Source organism: Panthera pardus, unplaced genomic scaffold (genome assembly GCF_024362965.1).
Source record: "Panthera pardus isolate Hobbes unplaced genomic scaffold, ASM2436296v1 HiC_scaffold_7, whole genome shotgun sequence".
Taxonomy (NCBI): domain Eukaryota; kingdom Metazoa; phylum Chordata; class Mammalia; order Carnivora; family Felidae; genus Panthera; species Panthera pardus.
In genome coordinates, this window is record NW_026527002.1 from 62,491,943 (window position 1) to 62,511,575 (window position 19,633).

The 19,633-nt window shown below is 45.5% G+C and overlaps 1 protein-coding gene across 1 annotated transcript in view; it reads left to right on the forward strand.

Annotated features, from left to right (window-relative positions):
• Positions 1-3,485: 3,485 nt before the first annotated feature.
• MAL2 (mal, T cell differentiation protein 2) overlaps positions 3,486-19,633 on the forward strand; it is a 29,152-nt gene continuing 13,004 nt past the window's right edge. Inside the window, exons 1-2 of the mRNA XM_019459970.2 lie at positions 3,486-3,733; positions 17,137-17,307. Coding sequence (XP_019315515.1) covers positions 3,602-3,733; positions 17,137-17,307 — 303 coding nt within the window. The 5' untranslated portion in view covers positions 3,486-3,601. The remainder of the gene's footprint in view (positions 3,734-17,136; positions 17,308-19,633) is intronic.

The following is a 19,633-nucleotide window of genomic DNA, read 5'->3' on the forward strand; positions in this document are numbered from 1 at the left end:
CAAGTGTTCTGTTCTGTAAGCGTTCTGCATATCAGGTTATGGAAATACAGTGGATGGGCCGGGGCCCTACATAATATTCAAAGGCCAGATAGATAAGGGGAGTAGGACTGGTAAGAAGGAAGGATGCTCCATTAGAGGGAGGAGAATGTGTGAAGGTCTGGAGGCAGGAATTTTTGGAACTGCAGGTGGATTAATAGGACAGGTGAGGTCAGAGAGCTCATCAGAAGCTACACCCCCACAAATACCCTGAATGCTTTCTGGGGTGTTTGGAACTGATCCTGAGAACAGTAGGGAATCCTAGAGGAGTTTTAAGTAGAGGAGTGGCTGCAATCAATTTTGTGGTCAGAAATCATTCTGATATCAGTGTAGAGACTATAAGGGAAGGAACAAGACTGTTAGAGTAGTTACTGTGACAAGGGATACTATCATATCCTGAGATAGAAGGAGAATAGTAGGGATGGACAGAAGTGATACATCCTCGAGAATAAGATGGTGGAACTGCCAGATCTTATAAGTGATTAAATATGTGGCATAAGAGGAGCTACCAGGGGAAACACTCAGATGTTTGCCTTGGGTAACCGGATTGACGGCCCTGTTTTCAATGAAACAAGTATAACTGGTTAGATGTCCTAAAACTCCTTGTAAAGTAAGAGATAGTAGGGACGGTTGGAATGGTTTAGATTTGCTTTCGTTCACTGGACATATTTGTCTACTGTGCCAGGCTTAAAGATGGGGAAAGTGAAAGAAGCTATGGGATAATAAACAAGACAAGTAGTGGGGAGGGGTGGTGGCAGAAAGTGACAACCTCAGGAATCCTTAAGTCCCAGTCAAGGTTAGATAACATGAATTAGTGGAAGCAAGAGGCTTGGTTATGATCTTCTTTCAGTAACCCTGGACACTATGAAAGTAGCATCAGAGAAAGCAGATATTGATGGCGGGTGGAAGCCAAGCTGCAGAATATGGGGGCAGTGTGGGTAAATTTACAGTAAAGTACAAGATGGAAGGCAATATCTGGGACTAACATGAGCATCTCTAAAATGCCTTCCCATGAGCATAGAAAGGACAGGGAAGCCAGAATGGGGCCAATGGGAGAATAAAGGCAAAGTGAAAGTCTGGAGGCCAATGCACTGAGAATGAAGGAGAGTGTGATGAATAGGAGACAGCCATCAGAGAGAATGTCAGCGTTGAAAGGAATGGCAGTAGTGAAATTCCAAAAGGTGTGTGCAGATGTGATTTCACTTCATAGAAGGCAGCAAGTGGTTGTGAGGCAAGATTGTTAGAAGTGTCATGAATATGAATGATGACATTCCAAAATAGGGGTTCCACAGGAAGTCTATGAACAAGGTAAAAGTCAGGCTGGAAGTCAGTTATGGAAACAGGACAGGGAAAGAGCAGAAAGTAAAACTGTGAAGAGCGCAGAGTCAATTGTGTGGAGGAAGAGACACCGTGGTGAGGTGGAGGTGGGGGTGAGTGCTTTCCTTCCTGAGTCCAGAGGTATTACTTTCATTAGAAGGAAACTGGTATTATCACGAGAAAAGAGGTATGGGTGGCGACCATGAGCAGGGAAAACCATTCTAGGAAGGGATTAATTTTCAAGCAAATAGTATGTTACAATAATAGAAGAAACCTCGAGGATACTTCTTTTCATTCCACTGGTCATTGTGGAAGCGGGTAGGAGAGGGAAAACAGGGATGGTCAGGGATACATGGGATAGCAAGGAACGTGCTGGAAGGGACACAGTGAAAAGTTTTCCCCTCAGTGGCAATTTTTAAAATAAGTGAAATTGAGGCTCTCTGGGTCATTTGTATTTCTGGAAACTCCAAAGTCATTTTAAGTTTATTTGCTAAAATTTGGGGGGCCCATCATAGTTGCTGAGCATCTCCCTAATGAAATTCTTTGAAGAGGTCTTCCCTTTGAATTTTCCTTTCATTTTTTTAATGTTTATTTATTTTAGAGAGAGAGAGAGAGGAGATTGTAAGTGGGGCAGAGAAAGATGGGGACAGGATCCAAAGCAGGCTCTGCACTGAGAGCAGAGAGCCTGATGCCAGGCTGGAGATCATGACCTGAACCGAAGTCTGACACTTAACCAACTGAGCCACCCAAGTGCTCCCTTTTGAATGTTCTTCAAGTGCTTATGGAGAAACGTTAGGCAGAAAATACAATGTGATATGATACACAGGAAGATTATTCCCTACTGTCAGGGTCTGAACACAGAGAGAGTTCACTAATGAAACAAGTCAGAGGAGAAAACTTTCTATTTCCTATGAAATAACTAGCTCACATTAAATATCAGAAAGTAATGATGAAGAGGTGGAGAAGATGGGAGGAATATACAGAAGGTTTCACCCACACCCTGTTTTGTGGTGTTTGCCCTCATCCTGCCACCACACCTATGAGTTTCGCTTATTAAAATAATAAAGAGGTAGAATGACTAAAAGCTGCTGACAATGCATAGAGCTATACACAGTCCCATAAAGGCTAGTACCAACAGACAAGATCAGTATTCAATTTGGGGAATGCCTGATGATGTTAGCTAATATTTTTTCCAGCTTGGTCTATCTGTGCATACTGGTGTGTGTACTTTTGTTTATCTTCAGCGGATCATTGAGAAGATTAATCTCCTATCCTTCATTTCACTTACGAAATGTTGACATTAAAATCAAAGATAAAACGGGGATGAATTGGGGTAGGGAATCTAAACTATACATAGCATCCTTTTAAAAAAATCCACGTAAGTGTTTAAAAGGCAACAGCAATTCAAAGTTTGGAACAGGCAAAATCAATTAAAGTTTTATGCGGAAAATACAGCCTGGGCAACATCATATGTACACAAGAGCACGATATGAACATGTGTAAAAATTCAAAAAAATAGCAGTCGTCATAAAGCTACCATTAAAAGAGCACTTCCCATGGTCTAAGCTCTTTCCATGTTAGTGTAATTTCGGTAATGACAGGAGGTAGCTATCCTTAACCCCATTTCACAGATGAACACACCACAGGCCCGCCAAGAAGCCTTTGCAGCACCCACCACCAACAGGTGTTGGAGCTGAGCCATCTGACTGCCCTAGCGGTGTTTAAAAAATCCCACTAGAGTCTCACTTAAGGCAGATCTACTCCACTTTTTAGGTGTGCCTAGTGACCTTCATTTTACCTGCCGAGTCACAATTTCAAGACTTGTCTTACAGTTACATTGAAGAAAGTAGGGTAGAGAAGTCGTGAGAGTAGGAGGAGGGGTAGGGCAGGTGGAAGAGAACAGGTGGAAACGAAGGGAGCTAGAAGAAACAAATAAAGAGCAGGGCGCTGGCCCGCGGAGGGGCGAGGAGGGCGCGGGAAGGACCGCGCCGGGTGGCCGCCGCACCTGTGCACGTGACCGGTGCGGGCGCCAAGGCGGCCTCGGCGCGCTCACCTGGACCCACGTGACGGGGCGGGGCCCCGCGCGGCCCTAGACAGCGCGGCCACGCCCCCTCCCGCGCGGCGCGCCGGGACCCCGCGGACCCGAGCGGCGGCGGCGGCGGCGGCGGCGGCGGCGGGAGCCCGGGCGGCGGAGGCGGGCGGAGGGAGGCGGCGGCGGCGCGCAGAGACGCAGAGCGGCAGCGGCAGCATGTCGGCCGGCGGAGCGCCAGTCCCGCCGCCCCCAAACCCCGCCGTGTCCTTCCCGGCGCCCCGGATCACCCTGCCCGCCGGCCCGGACATCCTGCGGACCTACTCGGGTGCCTTCGTCTGCCTGGAGATTGTAAGTGGGGCAACCTCGGCGCGTCGCCCGGGGAGCGAGGACCGGCAGCGGCATCCTAGCTTCCCGGGGCTGGCTCCCTCTGCCCGCGCCCCAGCTCCCTTACATTCGACGTGGCCTTTACCTGCGCCCCTCCCGGGGTCCTGCCCTCTCCATGCCCAGAGCAGCCCGAACCTGGGCCCTCTCGCCTGGCACCTGTTACGCTGGCACCTGCTCTCCCGCTGGCGACAGAAATGGCCCCGAGGGAGCGAGCAGACGTCCCAGCGCCGGGGCCAAGGATTGGGGTCTTTGAGAGGGGAAGGGTGCTTGGGCTTGGGGCGCCGCGGAAGACCCCCGGTGGCTTGGCCAGGGGCCGCGCTTGGCTAGGGCAAGAGTAGGCTCTCTGGGCCTCGCCTGTTGCTAACCTGCCATTTTGTTGGGTGGTGCAAAGGTGTAGCCGATGACTGAGTGACCTGAAGGCTGCCACGACGTGAAAAGCCGGAGGCGGGAGGTGCCAGGAAGAGAAGGCGGGCTTAAGACCTGAGCCTACCCACCCCCTTCCCTTTCCATTGTTAGTGCCCTTTGGATTGGGGAGAGGAGCAGAGCTCTGGAGGCAGGGCAGGGAAAAAGGTCAAGTGAACCGTGCCCTTGGCAGTTTCTAATAAAGTGGGCCTGAGAGTGGCGGGGGCGTTGGTGGGGGAGGTACAGAGGTGGCTGTCAAGTTCCTCGCTGCCTGCCTTTGTGCCTACTGGCTTCCTAGCCGACCTGTGCAAGTCGACACTTCTCAGCCCACTTTGTTGGGCCTAGGTGAAGGTGAGGTCACCTGCCCTGCCGTGCGCCTTATTGGGCTAGAGATTTTTTAAACCTTTTTAAAGCTATTTTGTGGAGTTGGAAGATTTTGGAGCTCTTTGTGGACCAGGGGGAATGTGCAAACATAAATTGGGCAACTCCAGGTTGCATCATGCCCTGAGAACGGCAGATCCAGAGTGCAGTGCTAGCCAGTCCCTGCCCTTCCTGTAGGCTGATGTTGTTTGTTCCCTATGGAGTTTTCATCTCTCTTTTCTCACCTCCTCTGAGTTTGCATAACCTGGATTTGGTCGCTTTGGTTTCACTTTTGTGCTTGTGGGGCCAGAACGCCTTGTGAGCATTGGTTTTCTGCCCTATTGTGTGAAGGTGGCTAAGGCGTGCTAAGTTAAGTTTAGCTCAGATTTGAATCTGCAAAAGGAGACAAGTGAGTTACAGGCTACGACATCAGTAATCGGATCGTGACTGCGAGGCTGGAAGAGGCTGGTTTTGAGTCTGAGCCCAGTTCAGAAGCATCTGAATGCTTGGGATGAGGCGCGGGCATCCATGTGAGGAGAGTAGAGAGGGGATGGCACTGGGCCCGGGCACCGTTGTGTGTGTGTGTGTAGGAGGGGGAGACACTCTTAGAACGGTAGAAAGCTTGTATAAGTTCTGGGCTGCTTTAGTCCCATGTTCCTCAAACTCTACTCATTTGCATATCGCTTTTAGGAGTTTTTGCCATATCTGCATTCCACCTGTTCTAGGATTTACAGAATGTTCACTTCGATTCACTTTCTAAACTTCAGTACCTACTTTAGCCTCATCCTAAGCAACAGTATACATGAATTCTCGAATTTGATATACTGGGTATATTTTTTTAATATTTACTCAAATATATACTTTCGCGTTTACATACATGTATGCATACATGTAAAGATATGTAAGGATACATGTATGTATATAGGGACCTGTATACATATATACGCAAAGAAGGCTCAAACACGTGCCATCACATCAAATACTGTGCCAAGGGCCATCTATGGTCTTGTCATACTTTTGGAAACACTGCCTAATTCTGTGGGAAAAAAGTGGAAGTGATTTATTTTCTCTCCCCTGCCCCCATATCTCTTTATCTAGCCCAGGAGTTAGTTCTCAACTCTGCTGTACTTAATTACTTGGGCAGCTTTTAAAAATACGGTGGCTGGCCCAGACTAATTAAATAAGAATCTCTGGGGAAGCACCCTGAGTCGGCTAGGTTCTTCTAAAAGCTCCCCAGAGGGTCTAGTGAACACATGGCTGGGAACCCCCGAGGGCGGCCTTTACCAGGGCTCTGTGGACAAGACAGCCCTCATGCAAAGCCAGAGCTTCTACCCCTCCCCATTCTAATAGGGACCCAGGCCCAAAGAAGTATCCAGACTGTTCCCCTTATCTCTTCAAGTTTTCTTGTTGCTTTAAAGTGTTCAGTCTCCCACGGCTCCTCCTCAGAAATTCCTCTGCCTGTGAATGAAACGTGACAGTTTGCTAGGAGCAGTTCTCAACTCCAGGTGATCTCCTTTCTGGGGGCCTCTTCCAGTGTTTCTGGATATCCCCAAACTCCTTCTCAATTTTGGCCTTCGGTTCAAATGCATTTGTCTTGGTGAGTTCTCTTTTTGCGTCTTGTTGCCATCTAAAGCTTGATGTGGGAAAACAGCAATTGACAAGTGGGCTGGGCTATCAGCAGCTGACTAAGCTAATGAAACCGTGATCTTGGAGTTCACTTCTCACACTAACTGGAAACTTTGCTCAGAAAATTCAGTGTCCCAGATGGTGCCTATACTTACTGTGGTGAGTACTCAGTAATGTATAGAATTGTCAAGTCACTGTGTTATACACTGAAACTAATAGAACGTTGTATGTCAACTATACTTCAATAATAAATTTTCTCAAATTTACATTAAGAATTCATTTTCAGTCCCTCTTATTATATCCATGCATAATCTCTCAAGTGTAAGCCGTTTATTGAGAGATAATTCAAAAGATGCAAACAGTGCCTGCCTAATGGCACCAGGTAAGGCAATTTATAGCACTGGCTTCATAGGTGGAGAATATTGCAACCACATAGACGTGGCACGGTTTTTTGAGACAAATGTGGTCCACTCCCAGAGATTTAGGTTGTCAGCTCCTATGTTTTTGCCCTGAGCTATACTTACCAATGCATGCTTGCCGTGAAGAGTGTAATACTAAGCTATTTTTGCAATGCTAAGTCTTTTAGTTTAGGATGGAAAACATCACCTTCAAAGTTACATTTTCAAATTCTCTGTGTTTCCTGGTTTAGTGTTTTCTAAGTCTTTTGTCAGGTGCTGATTGAATACCTACTGAGTGCAAGACACTCGTCTGGGGGGAAAAAAAGGTGGTAGACCCTTCCTCACCTGAAAAAAACATCTAACCTAGTTGAGATGATCTGCATACAAATAACTGCCATTCAGGGACGATGTAAATATGGAGAGTGGGCTACAGCTAAAGTGTTTTCCAGGCAGGTCTGTTTATAAGAAAATGAACGTCAGAGCATCTGTCCTATGGGGCCGAACAAGATACTTAAGGTCCCTGTCCTCAGTGAGCTTACCTTGTATAATCCGCAAGATAGATCAGATGTTACAGTTAAACATGGAAAAGAAGAAAGGTCAATATGTTGAATTCAGTGCATTGCATGGTTTCGGTGTTTGGGAAACTATCCACATTCCCCAAGATATTCACTAGCGTTTTTCTTTATGGGAGATATTCTAGGACTCCTATTCACATGCTCTGACCTGCAGTGGTGTGGATGTCCCAATAACTTTCACTCATCCAACAAATAATTAAGAATCTGCTATGCATCAGGCCTTATTTTATGCCCTGGGAATAGGATAATTAACATAGCTCTTGCCCTTAAATTCGTGTATAGTGAAGTATACAGTCAAGAAAGAATTCCAGTGTCTGAAGTGATAAAATTGGTCATGAAAAGTACTATTGAAAAACGGGGTAAAGCACATCCGGCCACTGGGGAGTCCGAGCCAGGCAGCTCGCATGAGATGGTGACACAGGAGTTTAGTCTTAAGTGATGAGTAGACATTCAGTAGACAAGAAAAGTGGGAAAGAGAATTCCAGGTAGAAACAAGGGCATGTGTAAACCCTAGAGACAAGACAGACCATGGCACGAAGTTTCCAGCAACTGTTTGTTTTTGTTTTTGTTTTTTATTTTTTCTAATTTTTTTTTTAATGTTTATTTTTGAGAGAGAGACAGTAAGGGAGCAGCAGAGAGAAAGAGAAGGAGACACAGAATCTGAGGCAGCCTCCAGGCTCTGAGCTGTCAGCACAGAGCCCAATGCGGGGCTCGAACCCATGAATCACGAGATCATGACCTGAGCCAAAGTCAGAGTCGGATGCCCAACCGACTGAGCCACCCAGGTGCCTCTGGTTTTTTATTTTTTTCACATGACACATGGGAAGGTGGCAGAAGAAGGAGAAAGAGCAGAAAAGGCCCGAGTTGTGATTTGCTGAGAACTGACTGGACCAGGCATCACATGGGGAGCTGCTGAAGTCCAGGGGCAAATGTGATCATACTTGTGTTTTAGAAATCTTTGAGTACGAGCACCTGCGTGGCTTGGTCCAGTCAAACGTCCGACTTCAGCTCAGATCATGATCTCGTGGTCCATGAGTTTGAGCCCTGCATGGGGCTCTCTGTCATCAGCACAAAGCCAGCTTCAGATCCTCTGTTCTCCTTTCTCTCTGCCCCTCCCCCACTCATTCCCCACCCCGTCTCAAAAATAAACAAACATTCAAAAAAATCTTTAAGTGGTGAAGTTTGCTGATAAAACAGAGGCTGAAGGCAGATCAGTTAAGGGACTTATGTCAGTGGTTTGAATGAGGGATAATGACAATGACAAATGACAGAAGTACAGAAGAAGAGAGATCTGACCTTTAGAAAGAAGGTCAACCAAGTATATAAAGTTTGACATGTTCTGAAGTGAAACTACGGTAAACTTAAATATAAGATGTAACTCAGAGGAATTACGGCAGGAGCACAAAAGTTAGAGGATGGTGGGGAGGGAGGGGCTCTGGAGCGGGCGTGCACAGAGAAACCTGTGGAAGAGATTTCAGATTATTGTCAACCCGAAGTTTTGACATTATACTAACATATAAACAGTCAGATGTGTAGGGTTTTCTTTTCTTGCCCAGAAAATAGATTTGAGTTGCACAGGGACATTGTGTGTTTGCAGCGGTGAAGAGGGGCTCTCTGTGGGTATGTTTCCTTCTCTGTGGGGGTTTTAATTCTCTAAGTAGGATTTTCCTTTTTCCTCTGGGTTAGAAATCTCCAGCCGTGTGAAAAGAGTCCTTAAAACTGCATAAGAGAAAAGGAACTGATGCCCTTGCCAAAGATTATTTTCGGCACTTGCTTCGCCCTGACTAGCAGCCCCTTACAAAATAGGAAGAACTACAGCTCAGAAAAAGTTACATCAGTTTCCTGAAACTCTTCACCTGGAGCTCCAGAGGAAAAGGTCAAGGACAGGAGATTGGTTTTGCAGAGCCCTACAGAAATGTTGGACGTGGTGGTAGGAGCCGTGGCCGTGGCATGTCTGCGTGGATGTGTCCGCATAGAAAAGACTGCGTAATGACAAGGACAGGGACCGGGCTGTCATACACAGTATTGTGCATGCACAGCACCTGACCCATGCTATCTGATCTGGAGGACGGTCTGGACGGTGTGTGAAGATATTCTAGAGAAACTGGCTGGAGTGGACAAGGGCAGCTTTGAGGTAGATGTCCTGAGCAACTCTTAAAACATCATGGTTCTTCTCCAGGAATCTGCAGTCTGACCTGAATTTCCTGTGTCCTCTCTAACATGAAAGGGGCCATGTCCTTTCATATGTGACGTTCTTAACTTTTGTATAATGGCTTTCAGAAGGAGGGAGGTAAAAAGCAAGAAAAGAGGCATGACTGATCTGTGTGGTTCTTGCTGACATCAAGGCGTTGACCTGCATGAACGTTTTTAACCTAGGTGATAACTAGTTACCTGCAAACAGGAAAAGAGGATTAAAAAAAAAAAAAAAAAGAAATCAAGGGCAGTTATAAGTAAGAATAAAAAGAGGCCAGAATTTATTTCTCCCCTATAAAGATGCGCTTTCCATTTTAGGACCTTAAGTAGCCTCAGCTACTTAAGAAATTGAAATGGAAATTTGGGGCAGATGGGGAGGAAAGGCCTGTAGTAACAAATGCTTCCCAGCATCCTCAAACATACTTTTGAAATTTTCAAATGTGAATCTAAAAAGTAAAACTTCCTTTGCATTAGTGTGTTTTGTACCTAGGCCCCTTCCGTATATGCTATTTCCCATTGCTTCCCAGAACTTGTCTTGTTCTCCTTTCTCTGATTTAAAACAAAAACACCTTGCCAGCTTGTAGCTCTAAATCAGAACTGCACCAGGGCTAGTCCGGGGCCAGGACCAGTTTGGATGGATGTCCGCATGGTGAGAGAACAGATGGGGATTGATGGAGGGCTCAGGAGGGGGTCGGGTAAGGCACAAGATAAACACCACCCTGGTCAAGAGTTCCAGTCGCAATTGCAGGAGAATAGGTGAATTGAACACATTTGAGACTCGAAGAAGAGTAAAAATGGAGTGTCATGAGCTAGACTGGCAAAAGCTGCCACCTTCCCCATAACTTTCCATCCCCGCCTCCTGAGATCTTGCTAGTACAAGATCTGGGTGGGTGTTGCCAATAATAACTTAAAAATTGAGAAGTACATGTTCCTGCTTCACTAGACTTCATGCCGATTTTTGAACACCCACCATGTACCAGCGAATGAGCTAGGCTCCAGACAGCAGTGTGTTCTTAGCATCTCAAGCTGCACTTCTGGATCATTTTCTTCTAGAACCATTCATTACACATACCGGTTGGTTTCCGCTTCTTTCAGGGAGAATGCAGTTGAACGTCTCCTGTAGAAAGCACTGTCCTGGGTTCTGAGCGTACAGAGATATTTAAGGCAATGCTGCCGACTCTGACCTCACAATCCGGTGGGCAAACAGCCATATGAACCCATGATTTCAAACCAGTAGATGTCAGTGCTACAGAGGATACACCTATCAGTAACCATGGAAGGACCAGGTGGTGGCATCCAGCCAGGGAAGTGTATGTGGAAGACGTGCTGCCAGAGTTTAGTTATCCAGAGAAAACTTTGATGGCAGCATGCTAGGCAGAAGCATGAACCAGTGTGATGGACTCGCGTGCAGGGGGTAAGAGACCAGAGCCCGGAGTGCCAGGCGAGGGTGGCTGGGGAAGCAGCAGTGCCGGGAAGAAGGTGAGCTTGACTGCAGTCCCACGGTGAACGAATTTATATACTTATGGGCTGCCTCGCAAGCACATCTATCTGCTGACCAAAGTATGTTCCCAGTTAAAAAAAAAATCTTGGAATACAGGTTATGTATAAAGAGCTAACTGTAGGTCATCTATTCATTAGACTATAAATAGTCCCAATATACTAAACACTCTTTAACCATGTTTAAACCAAGTTTATTTATTTATTTTGAGAGAGACAGTGAGGGAGCATGAGTGGGGTAGGGCCAAGAGAGAGAGGGAGAGAGAGAAATTCAAGCTCATGGCGTGGAGCTTGACGCAGGGCTTGAATCCACAAAACTGTGAGATCATGACCTGAGCTGAAGTCAAGAGTCGGACCCTTAACTGACTGAGCCAGCCAAGTGCCCCGATATTCTGAACTTTTGGAGGGCACAAACTCCTTTGTGATCCTGATGAAAGTTGTGTCCTCAGAAAACTGCACATGCACTTTACCCAGCTGGATATGACTTTAGGGAGTCAGCGCTCCCACATCCACCAAGCGACTCCACAGCAAAAGGATAGAAACCCTTTGGGGGAGACACAATAGCATAGTATCGAGAGCATAGGCTCTGGAAGCCAGGTGTCAGTTCGAGTCTCATTCTAACATTTATTAACTGTAACTTAGGGCAAGTTATTAATGGCTATCTGCTTCAACTTATCTGTGAAATGGGAGTAATAATAGTAATTATCTCTCAGTGTTTGTGAGGATTAAATTGGTACAAATAAAACCCTTAGAGCAGTTCTTGGAACATATGCATTCAATAAATGCTGGCTAGTATTTCTTTTATCCTCATTAGCTTCAACCTCTTAGTCAAACTGACTCTATAAACCAGACTAAGAGACCATTTTTTTTTCCTCTAGGCTTGCTGGTGGGTTCATTCTCACTGCTACAGTGATGAAATTCTCAATATATAAATTTTTTTAATGTTTATTTTTGAGAGACAGAGCACGACTGGGGAAGGAGCAGAGAGAGAGAGGGAGACACAGAATCCGAAGGAGGCTCCAGGCTCTGAGCTGTCAGCATAGAGCCCGATGCAGGGCTTGAACTCACAAACCACGAGATCGTGACCTGAGCCGAAGTCGGCGCTTAACCGACTGAGCCACCCAGGCACCCCTGAAATGCTCAATATATAAATTGCAGGAAAATTGGAAACTTTCTGTTATATACAGAAAGTTCTAAACAATTAAATATTTCTCCTTAGGGGTAGTCTAACCAGTCCTTCCTACCTTCAGATTCACTTACCTTTCCCTGTTCTCATTCCAAACATTGACTAAAAATAGGTCAGAGTAGGGACTGGCCTGTTTACTTAGTGCAATAATAAGAGTGCAGTGCACTAAGGTGAAGGTGTCAGATTGGTTTGGAAACTGTCAGCTAAGATGTTGGAGGGCATGTTTAAAAGCATGCTATTAGGAAATAAGTGACATTTGAAAAGACATAGGCTATTTGCAAAATGAATCCTTTCGAGACACGAAACCATCCAAATAGGAGACAAGTCGCGAAGTGTGTCATCGCACAGCCAGGATGTGGCCAGAGTTGTTTCTGGCACAACACCCTGTTTTCCTGCAGGGTTATGGGTTTTCACCCGTCCACGGTTTCTAGTGAAAACACGTTTTAAGTCCAACTCGGAGGGCTCAGTTCAGTGTGATGGGCGGATGAAAACGTCCGCGACTTTCTTATGGGAAGGCTTCAATCGACTCACACCCTCGTGGGCTGCAGGAGCCAAGCTGAAGTGGTCAACACATGGGAAGCCACAAAGGAGATCTGTGGTTTCAGGGATGTGTAGCAGTTTAACAACTGCAACTCGACACAGACATGAACACTCCAGGTGGCTGCCAGGGACCCCTGAATTTGAGCGCAGAAGGGAAGGGGAAACTGAGACACAGGGGAAGGCTGACACCTACTTCTAGGAAATGTTTGCCTTTGCAACATACCTGGAAGTCTGGTTGTCTTTTTGTTAGAGCTTGAGGTACAGAGTCATGCGCCCCAGCTTTGTTCCTGAGAGAAATGTCAAAATGTGGTGCATTGGGGAGTTTTGTGTGTAATTATCAGACTTTTCAGGACACTAGAGTGATGGAAGACAGTGGTAGACAAGAGGTCAGAATGTGGATTCAGATCCAAGAAGAGAAAACGTGGGCGGACACAGCACCCCATCCTTCTTCACAGTGTGTGTACTGTGCAGTTGCTACGATACTTTATCAACTGTTCTCCCTCAGATTTTAACCATTTTTGACTCTGCTTTTCACCTCTACAATCAAGGCTCCCTCCAGAGTCACCTCTACTAAACAGGGATGCTAATATTTACAGTATGGCTGGTAAATGCTCTCAGCTTAGTAACACCCAGGATTAGAAGAGGTGAGTGTAGTGAGCGTTGGTAATATTATTAAAAGATCAGTCGTTACAGTTGCAGCCAGGTTGGGAAGCTCAGGAGAAGGGGAAGCTTTTGGCAGAAGGAAGTCATGAAGTGAGGAAGAAAAAACTGTGTCAGAGCCCTAGTGACCTATATGCCAACGTGAGTCTGTGCAGTGAGGAAGGTGGAGCTCTGTAGTGAGCTTAATTACGTTCTCTGACCTGTCCCTCCAGTATCTCCCAAAGCTAAAGCTACCGTGGTGAGCAGGACTTAAATCCGGATTTCACAGACTTTTCAAACCCGGGATGTGGAGTATGTTTACGTGGGGGAGGGGCATTCGCACACCTTCCTCCCTCTCCTGCCCCCTTCCCACACAACACACACCGCGAATGAGGAGGCGAATCTGTTCTCTTTCCATGTAAGTGCTTGGTTTCCTTCCCAAGCCTTTGAGGTGTTGGAAGGGCTCTGATTTTGAGTAAGAACGGTTTATCTGTACTGTTTCACATAAGCATCTGCTGTCAGAGCCCTGGTCTGCTCTGTAAACCTGCTTCAAAACCCGCCTCCCTGCCTCTCTTTCTCCATGCCTCCCATTAGATTTCTTCTCTCCTCTCCCAGCCTCTCAGAGCACACTGCATGGAGCTCTTTTTATAGCACTCGCCACAATCTGCTCCGGAATCAGCTTTGATGGTGTCTGTTTCTCCCTAATCTAGAGCTCCAGGATACAGAACCTCGCCTTTTTGTCTTTTTTCCCCGAGTATTCTTCTGCAGTACCTGGCAGTAGATTTGAGGTCAACTAGTTTGAGATCCAGTCTGGGTTTATTAAATGTTATGCCTAATTCTGGGGGATCATATAGCCCTTCTTCAGAGTGTCAAATTTATCATAATCCCTGTAGCATATATTTATGCTTTAATATCTGAGTCTGCCTGCCCCTAATAAACAGGTTCTTTATTACCCTGGTTGAATGAATAGATATTTATTAGTGATGTGTATTTCTTAAATAGTATTTAAAGTAACATAAGTTATTTGTGGTGGGAGAGTAAGAAAAGGTTACCAGAAAGAGGATGCTGAGAATAAAGGAAACAATTTGAAGATCTTATCACCTTCGGGTATTTAGTAGACAGTATGAAAGAGTAGAGAATCTTTTTACGAGGAACATTATTTCTTTCGTAACAACTAATCAGTTTGTGGTTAAATTTTTTAATGTACATTAATATTCATGACTTAGATTTATTTCATAAAACTTTGTGGGTTGATTGTTAATTTGTTTATTGTTATTTTTTTTTAATTTGAAATCAGGACTTCAGGTATACCAGAAACCACAACTGTAAATGTAACGATTGGTGCTTTAGTTATCATACTCAAGTCATAATTCATTATGCTTTCAAAAATATTTTTCAGGGGCACCTGGGTGGCTTAGTCGGTTAAGCGTCCGACTTCAGCTCAGGTCACGATCTCACGGTCCGTGAGTTCGAGCCCCGCGTCGGGCTCTGGGCTGATGGCTCAGAGCCTGGAGCCTGCTTCCGATTCTGTGTCTCCCTCTCTCTCTGCCCCTGCCCCATTCATGCTCTGTCTCTCTCTGTCTCAAAAATAAATAAAAAAACGTTAAAAAAAAAAATTTAATAAAAAAAATAAAAAAATAAAAATATTTTTCAAAGTGGTAGTGAATTGTATGACTTGGCCTTTGTAGAGAAACTTGAATTAAACTTGTGGTTTTGACTTTTAGCGACTTGTGCAATTTGGATATTATCTACACACTTAAGCGAGATACATGGGATTACTGTTTGTTAATATGTGGAGCTCTAGCTATTCTTGGAAACTTGGAGCTTTTTTTCTAAACAAATATGGGAGAGCCTTCTGCCTGCCAGACAGACATGTTTCTATGATATCACTTCCATGTATATGGGGGGGGGGGGTGGAGGAGGGAGGGGGGCTGATTCCTACTTGCCTATAGGTTTCTTCAGAACAGGTTTCTTCAGCCTCAGCTTTTGGGTCACCAAGTCCAGCACACTGCCTGACTGACAGTTAGGAAGGGATCATTATGTTGATGGATGAATGGCTTAGGATGCAGAGGCCTATAAGGCGGCTGGCTGCCAAGAAGGTCTCATCGTGCAGTTGGCGTGGAAGCCAGAACATTTACAATTACAATTACATCAGTATAACATATCCATACAGGGAGCTTGCCCAGGGGACAGGGTACCTGAGCATGGGGTGGGACTCAGGAAAGACTTTGGGGTGTTGTCCTCTTCAAGATGAGCTGTGAGTGGAAGTTTCTCAAATACTCATGGGGAGGGAATGACATTCTCGGCCAGCATATGTGAGGCCACTCAAATGTGAAAGTGCTTTGTCTTTGGACTATGGATTTTTTTTCTTTAATATAAAATGTGAGGGGCTTAGTGGCAGGAGACAAAGATGGGAAAGACAGGTTAGAGCATAAAGGGCCTGGAATGCCATGCAAAGGACGGGTAGCCTCTATTAGCACTAGCATAGAGGAGAATTGCTGTGGTTAGGTTCGTGAAACTGGCCGTCTTCACCCCAACACCATTCCTCCTCCTATGATGTCTCACTCACCCCTAGTTGCCCAAACCAGAAGTCTGGGTTTCTTCGTTATCTGTTCTTTTGCTGACATGTTCCCTACCTGCCACCATGCCTACTTCTAGGCATGAAACTAGAAACTGGAAACATTCTAGTATCTGTCTAATCCACTCACTTTCCTCTGTCCTCCGTGCCCGAGTCTGGACTGTGCTCTGTGGCTGTCACAGTCTCCTCTGTGGTCCCCCAGCCCTGCATCCATTCCTCTCCAGCCCTGTCCAGCTCTCTGGCCAGAGAGAAGCATCTAAATACACGTTAGATGGTGCTCACTCCTGCTCAGGCATTCTGTGGCCTCCCATTGCCTTTGGGAGAACGCAGGACCCTTCAGCTCAGCATCCAGCCCTCGCCTGTGGCCACCCCCTATGTGGTCCCTGCTGCCCCTGTAGTGCTGGGCTCCGCCCCTCAGCTCCCCCCCCCCCCCCCCCCCCCCCCCCCGAGTCAGGGCTCATCTCCTGCAGGAAACAGCCTTCTCCTCCCACCTCTACACTCCCTAGCTTTGTCTTTTGGGTTGCTGCTACTGGGGTGTATTTCCTGTCTTTTCAGCTCTGGATTTTTAGAGCCCTCACTCGGTGAACCTGCAGTGCCCAGTATTTGCCCAATTGTGACAGGTGTGAAGCAGCATTTTACACACTTACTTGTCTCTTTCCTGTAAGAGGCCAGGAATTCTGTGATGGCGGAGACCAGGTGTAGCTTGTTGACCATCTTATTCCCAGCATCTGGAACAGTCCCTGATAGGCAGCAGCTACTTACTGAATATTAGGTCTGTGCCCAGCACATAGAAGAGTATCAAAAATCAGGTAGACCTTGTTCACTACCACGTACAGCCGCTGCGGCTTTTACTCGACAGATGGGCAATAATCTCACATGTTCAAATAGGCCATGATAAGGACGGACACGTGGCCATTAGCGCTGACAGGTTAGGAAGTCATGGCTGATCTGTGCTAGTAAACTCTCTGAGAAGTGGTAAGAGCGGAAGCCAGAGGTGTGAAGGATCACAGCTAGGATAGGAGGTGAGGACCAGGCACAGATGAGTTTGCAAAAATGGTTGACTGAAGAGGAAATAGTTAGAAAGGCCACGGGGTCAAAGGAGGATATTTTTAGGTGATGCAAGAGTTCTGTGTCTGTTCATGGACTGGGGATGAGCATCCACCACGGAGGCAGGTACAGAAACAGGTGTGGCTCCAGGTCAGACCTGTGCATGGAAGCTCTGGCCTTGCCCTTGAGGAAAGCAGGTGTCTGTGTAGGGGGCTTGCAGCATGTGTACAGGGGTCTGGGGGGGAAGCAAAGGTAGAGGTAGAGGTGTAAGCATGGACGTTCAGTTCTGTTGCCCACTCCTGTGACATCTTTCTTTCTTCCTTCAGCTGTTCGGGGGACTCGTCTGGATTCTGGTTGCCTCCTCCAACGTTCCTCTACCTCTGCTACAAGGATGGGTCATGTTCGTGTCCGTGACGGCTTTTATCTTTTCCCTCCTCTTCCTGGGCGTGTTCCTCTCTGGCATGGTGACTCAGATTGATGCCAACTGGAACTTCCTGGTAAGGGATTTTTAAGTCTATTTCAGGAAAATGAGAGAGACGTATAAATATCTTATTCTGTCGTGAAATGCCTGATCTCCTCTTCGATCCCCAGTGAGAGAGAGAGGTCTGACCACCGGGTCTGCTGTGCTAGTGCCTTGCTGGACAGCAGGGTCCCTCTTTGTGAAATTTCTGTCAATAGAGCCGAGAAATCTGTTACTCCTTTATGAGTTGGGTGACCTTTACTCAAAGACTCTTTTATTTCGTACAGTAAATGAATTGCATTACAGTTATTGAACTATCAAAGAGATGCTTTTGGGGGATGGATGCTATGACATACATCTTGAAATTTTCCATTGATTTCTGCTTCAGATATTAAATATATATATCCTTTTCAGAAAACAAGGAGCGGTATATTCTCTTCTCTAAATACTTACAAAAGGGGATAGTTTGTATTTATTTTTAATTCCTGTCCTAAATTATTAAGAATTGGTCAATTTTAAGAGATGAATTTACAATCAACATAACTTTAAAAATTATGACACCATTAGATTGGATCCACTTACTTTCCCTTTTCCCATATAACATAGGGGTCCTTTTTCATGCTTATGCTTATTCATTCTCTGGGACTATTTCATAATGGCCAGTGGAGGTTGAATTCCAATCAGTCGGTAGTTAGAAATTTAAATCAAGCCTTAAATCAGGCTTATATTGTTCCTTTCAAGTATGGTAACATTGTATTCACCAGCTTTAGGACAGAGGCTAGGCATATTAAAAAATGTTCTTTGTTACAGAGTCTTAGAAGAACCATCATCCCAAATGTTACTAGCAGTGAAGTCTAGTGAATGTGGCTGCCCATTAACCCAGCCCAGGGGCAAATGGTTAGTGTAAAAAATTAAGGAGGAAGTGTGGTACAGTGGTTATAATCCTGCACAGGCTTTGAACTTAAGTCTGGTTTGCTTAATAACTATGTAGCCTTGGGCAAAATACTGAACCTCTTTGGCTTTCAATTTCTTCCTCTGTAAAATGGTAGTAATGATACCTACCTCCCTTAGATACCATTAAGGAATAATGGCACGAATGCATTCTAAAGCGCTCATCAGCTTTGTGATTTATAGTAAGTGATCAGCAATTGTCATAATTCCATAAATACACAAGGCTTGCAGTTTGAAACTTTAAAAGCCCTTCTGTTGAGGGATGCCTTGGTGGTTTAGTCGGTTAAGCATCCGAATTCGGCTCAGGTCATGATCTCATGGTTTGTGTGTTCGAGCCCCACGTCGGGCTCTGTGCTGACACCTCAGAGCCTGGAGCCTACTTCATGTTCTGTGTCTCCCTCTATCTCTGCCCCTTCCACTCATGCTGTGTCTCTCAAAAATAAATAAATGGGAAGAAGAAGAAGAAGAAGAAGAAGAAGAAGAAGAAGAAGAAGAAGAAGAAGAAATAAAAATAAATAAAAGCCCTTCTGTTGAATTACTAAATTGTACACCTGAAACTAATGTTATACTGTATGTTAACTAACTGGAATTTAAATAAAGACTTAAGAAAAAAACATATTCTCATTCTCTCTCTGTCTCTCTCTGTCTCTGTCTCTCTGTCTCTCTCTCTGTCTCTGTCTCTCTCTCTCTCTCTCACACACACACACACACACACACACACACACACACACACATACAGGAAGTCCTATTTCTGAGGTTGCTGCTGCAGTGTGTTCCTACATTTTTGCCTTGATTTCTCATTAATGATGAGAAAATATTTCTAATAAATGGTCAAGTGATGAAGATCAGAAATCTCAGTCTAAGTTATAGATAGACACTTAATCTCCTCTCCCTAATTGCCTGGCTTTCCTGTAATAATGTATGAATGAACCATCGATACCTAACGTTGGTACAGCAGCAGCCTCTTCTAGTATTAGGTTCAAAGATGGTGTTTGGCCACCATGTACCAGTATAGCCTTCAGTCCTAGCTAATACACAGTCACTGCCCCCACCCTGCTACCTCTTCCCCAGTGCTGTGCTCCCCATCATCCTGGCCCTTCCTCTGGGACTTTCCCGGACTGCCGAATAGCTCAGCAACTAAAAGGTTAATGCCTGGAAAGGTAGTGAGTCTCCAGGAGCCTGCACTGCCCAGCGTTCCTTCTAACTGGTTGATGCACATGCTGTACCAATGTTTAAATGTTTTGCCAACATCACTCCTGGTTTTATTAGACATACAATCTTTTTTTCATTTATTTAATTTATTTTCAAATTTTATTCAGATTCTAGTTAGTTAACATATAGTACAATATTGGTTTCAGGAGTAGAATTCAATGATTCATCACTTGCATACAACACCCCGGCTTATCATAACT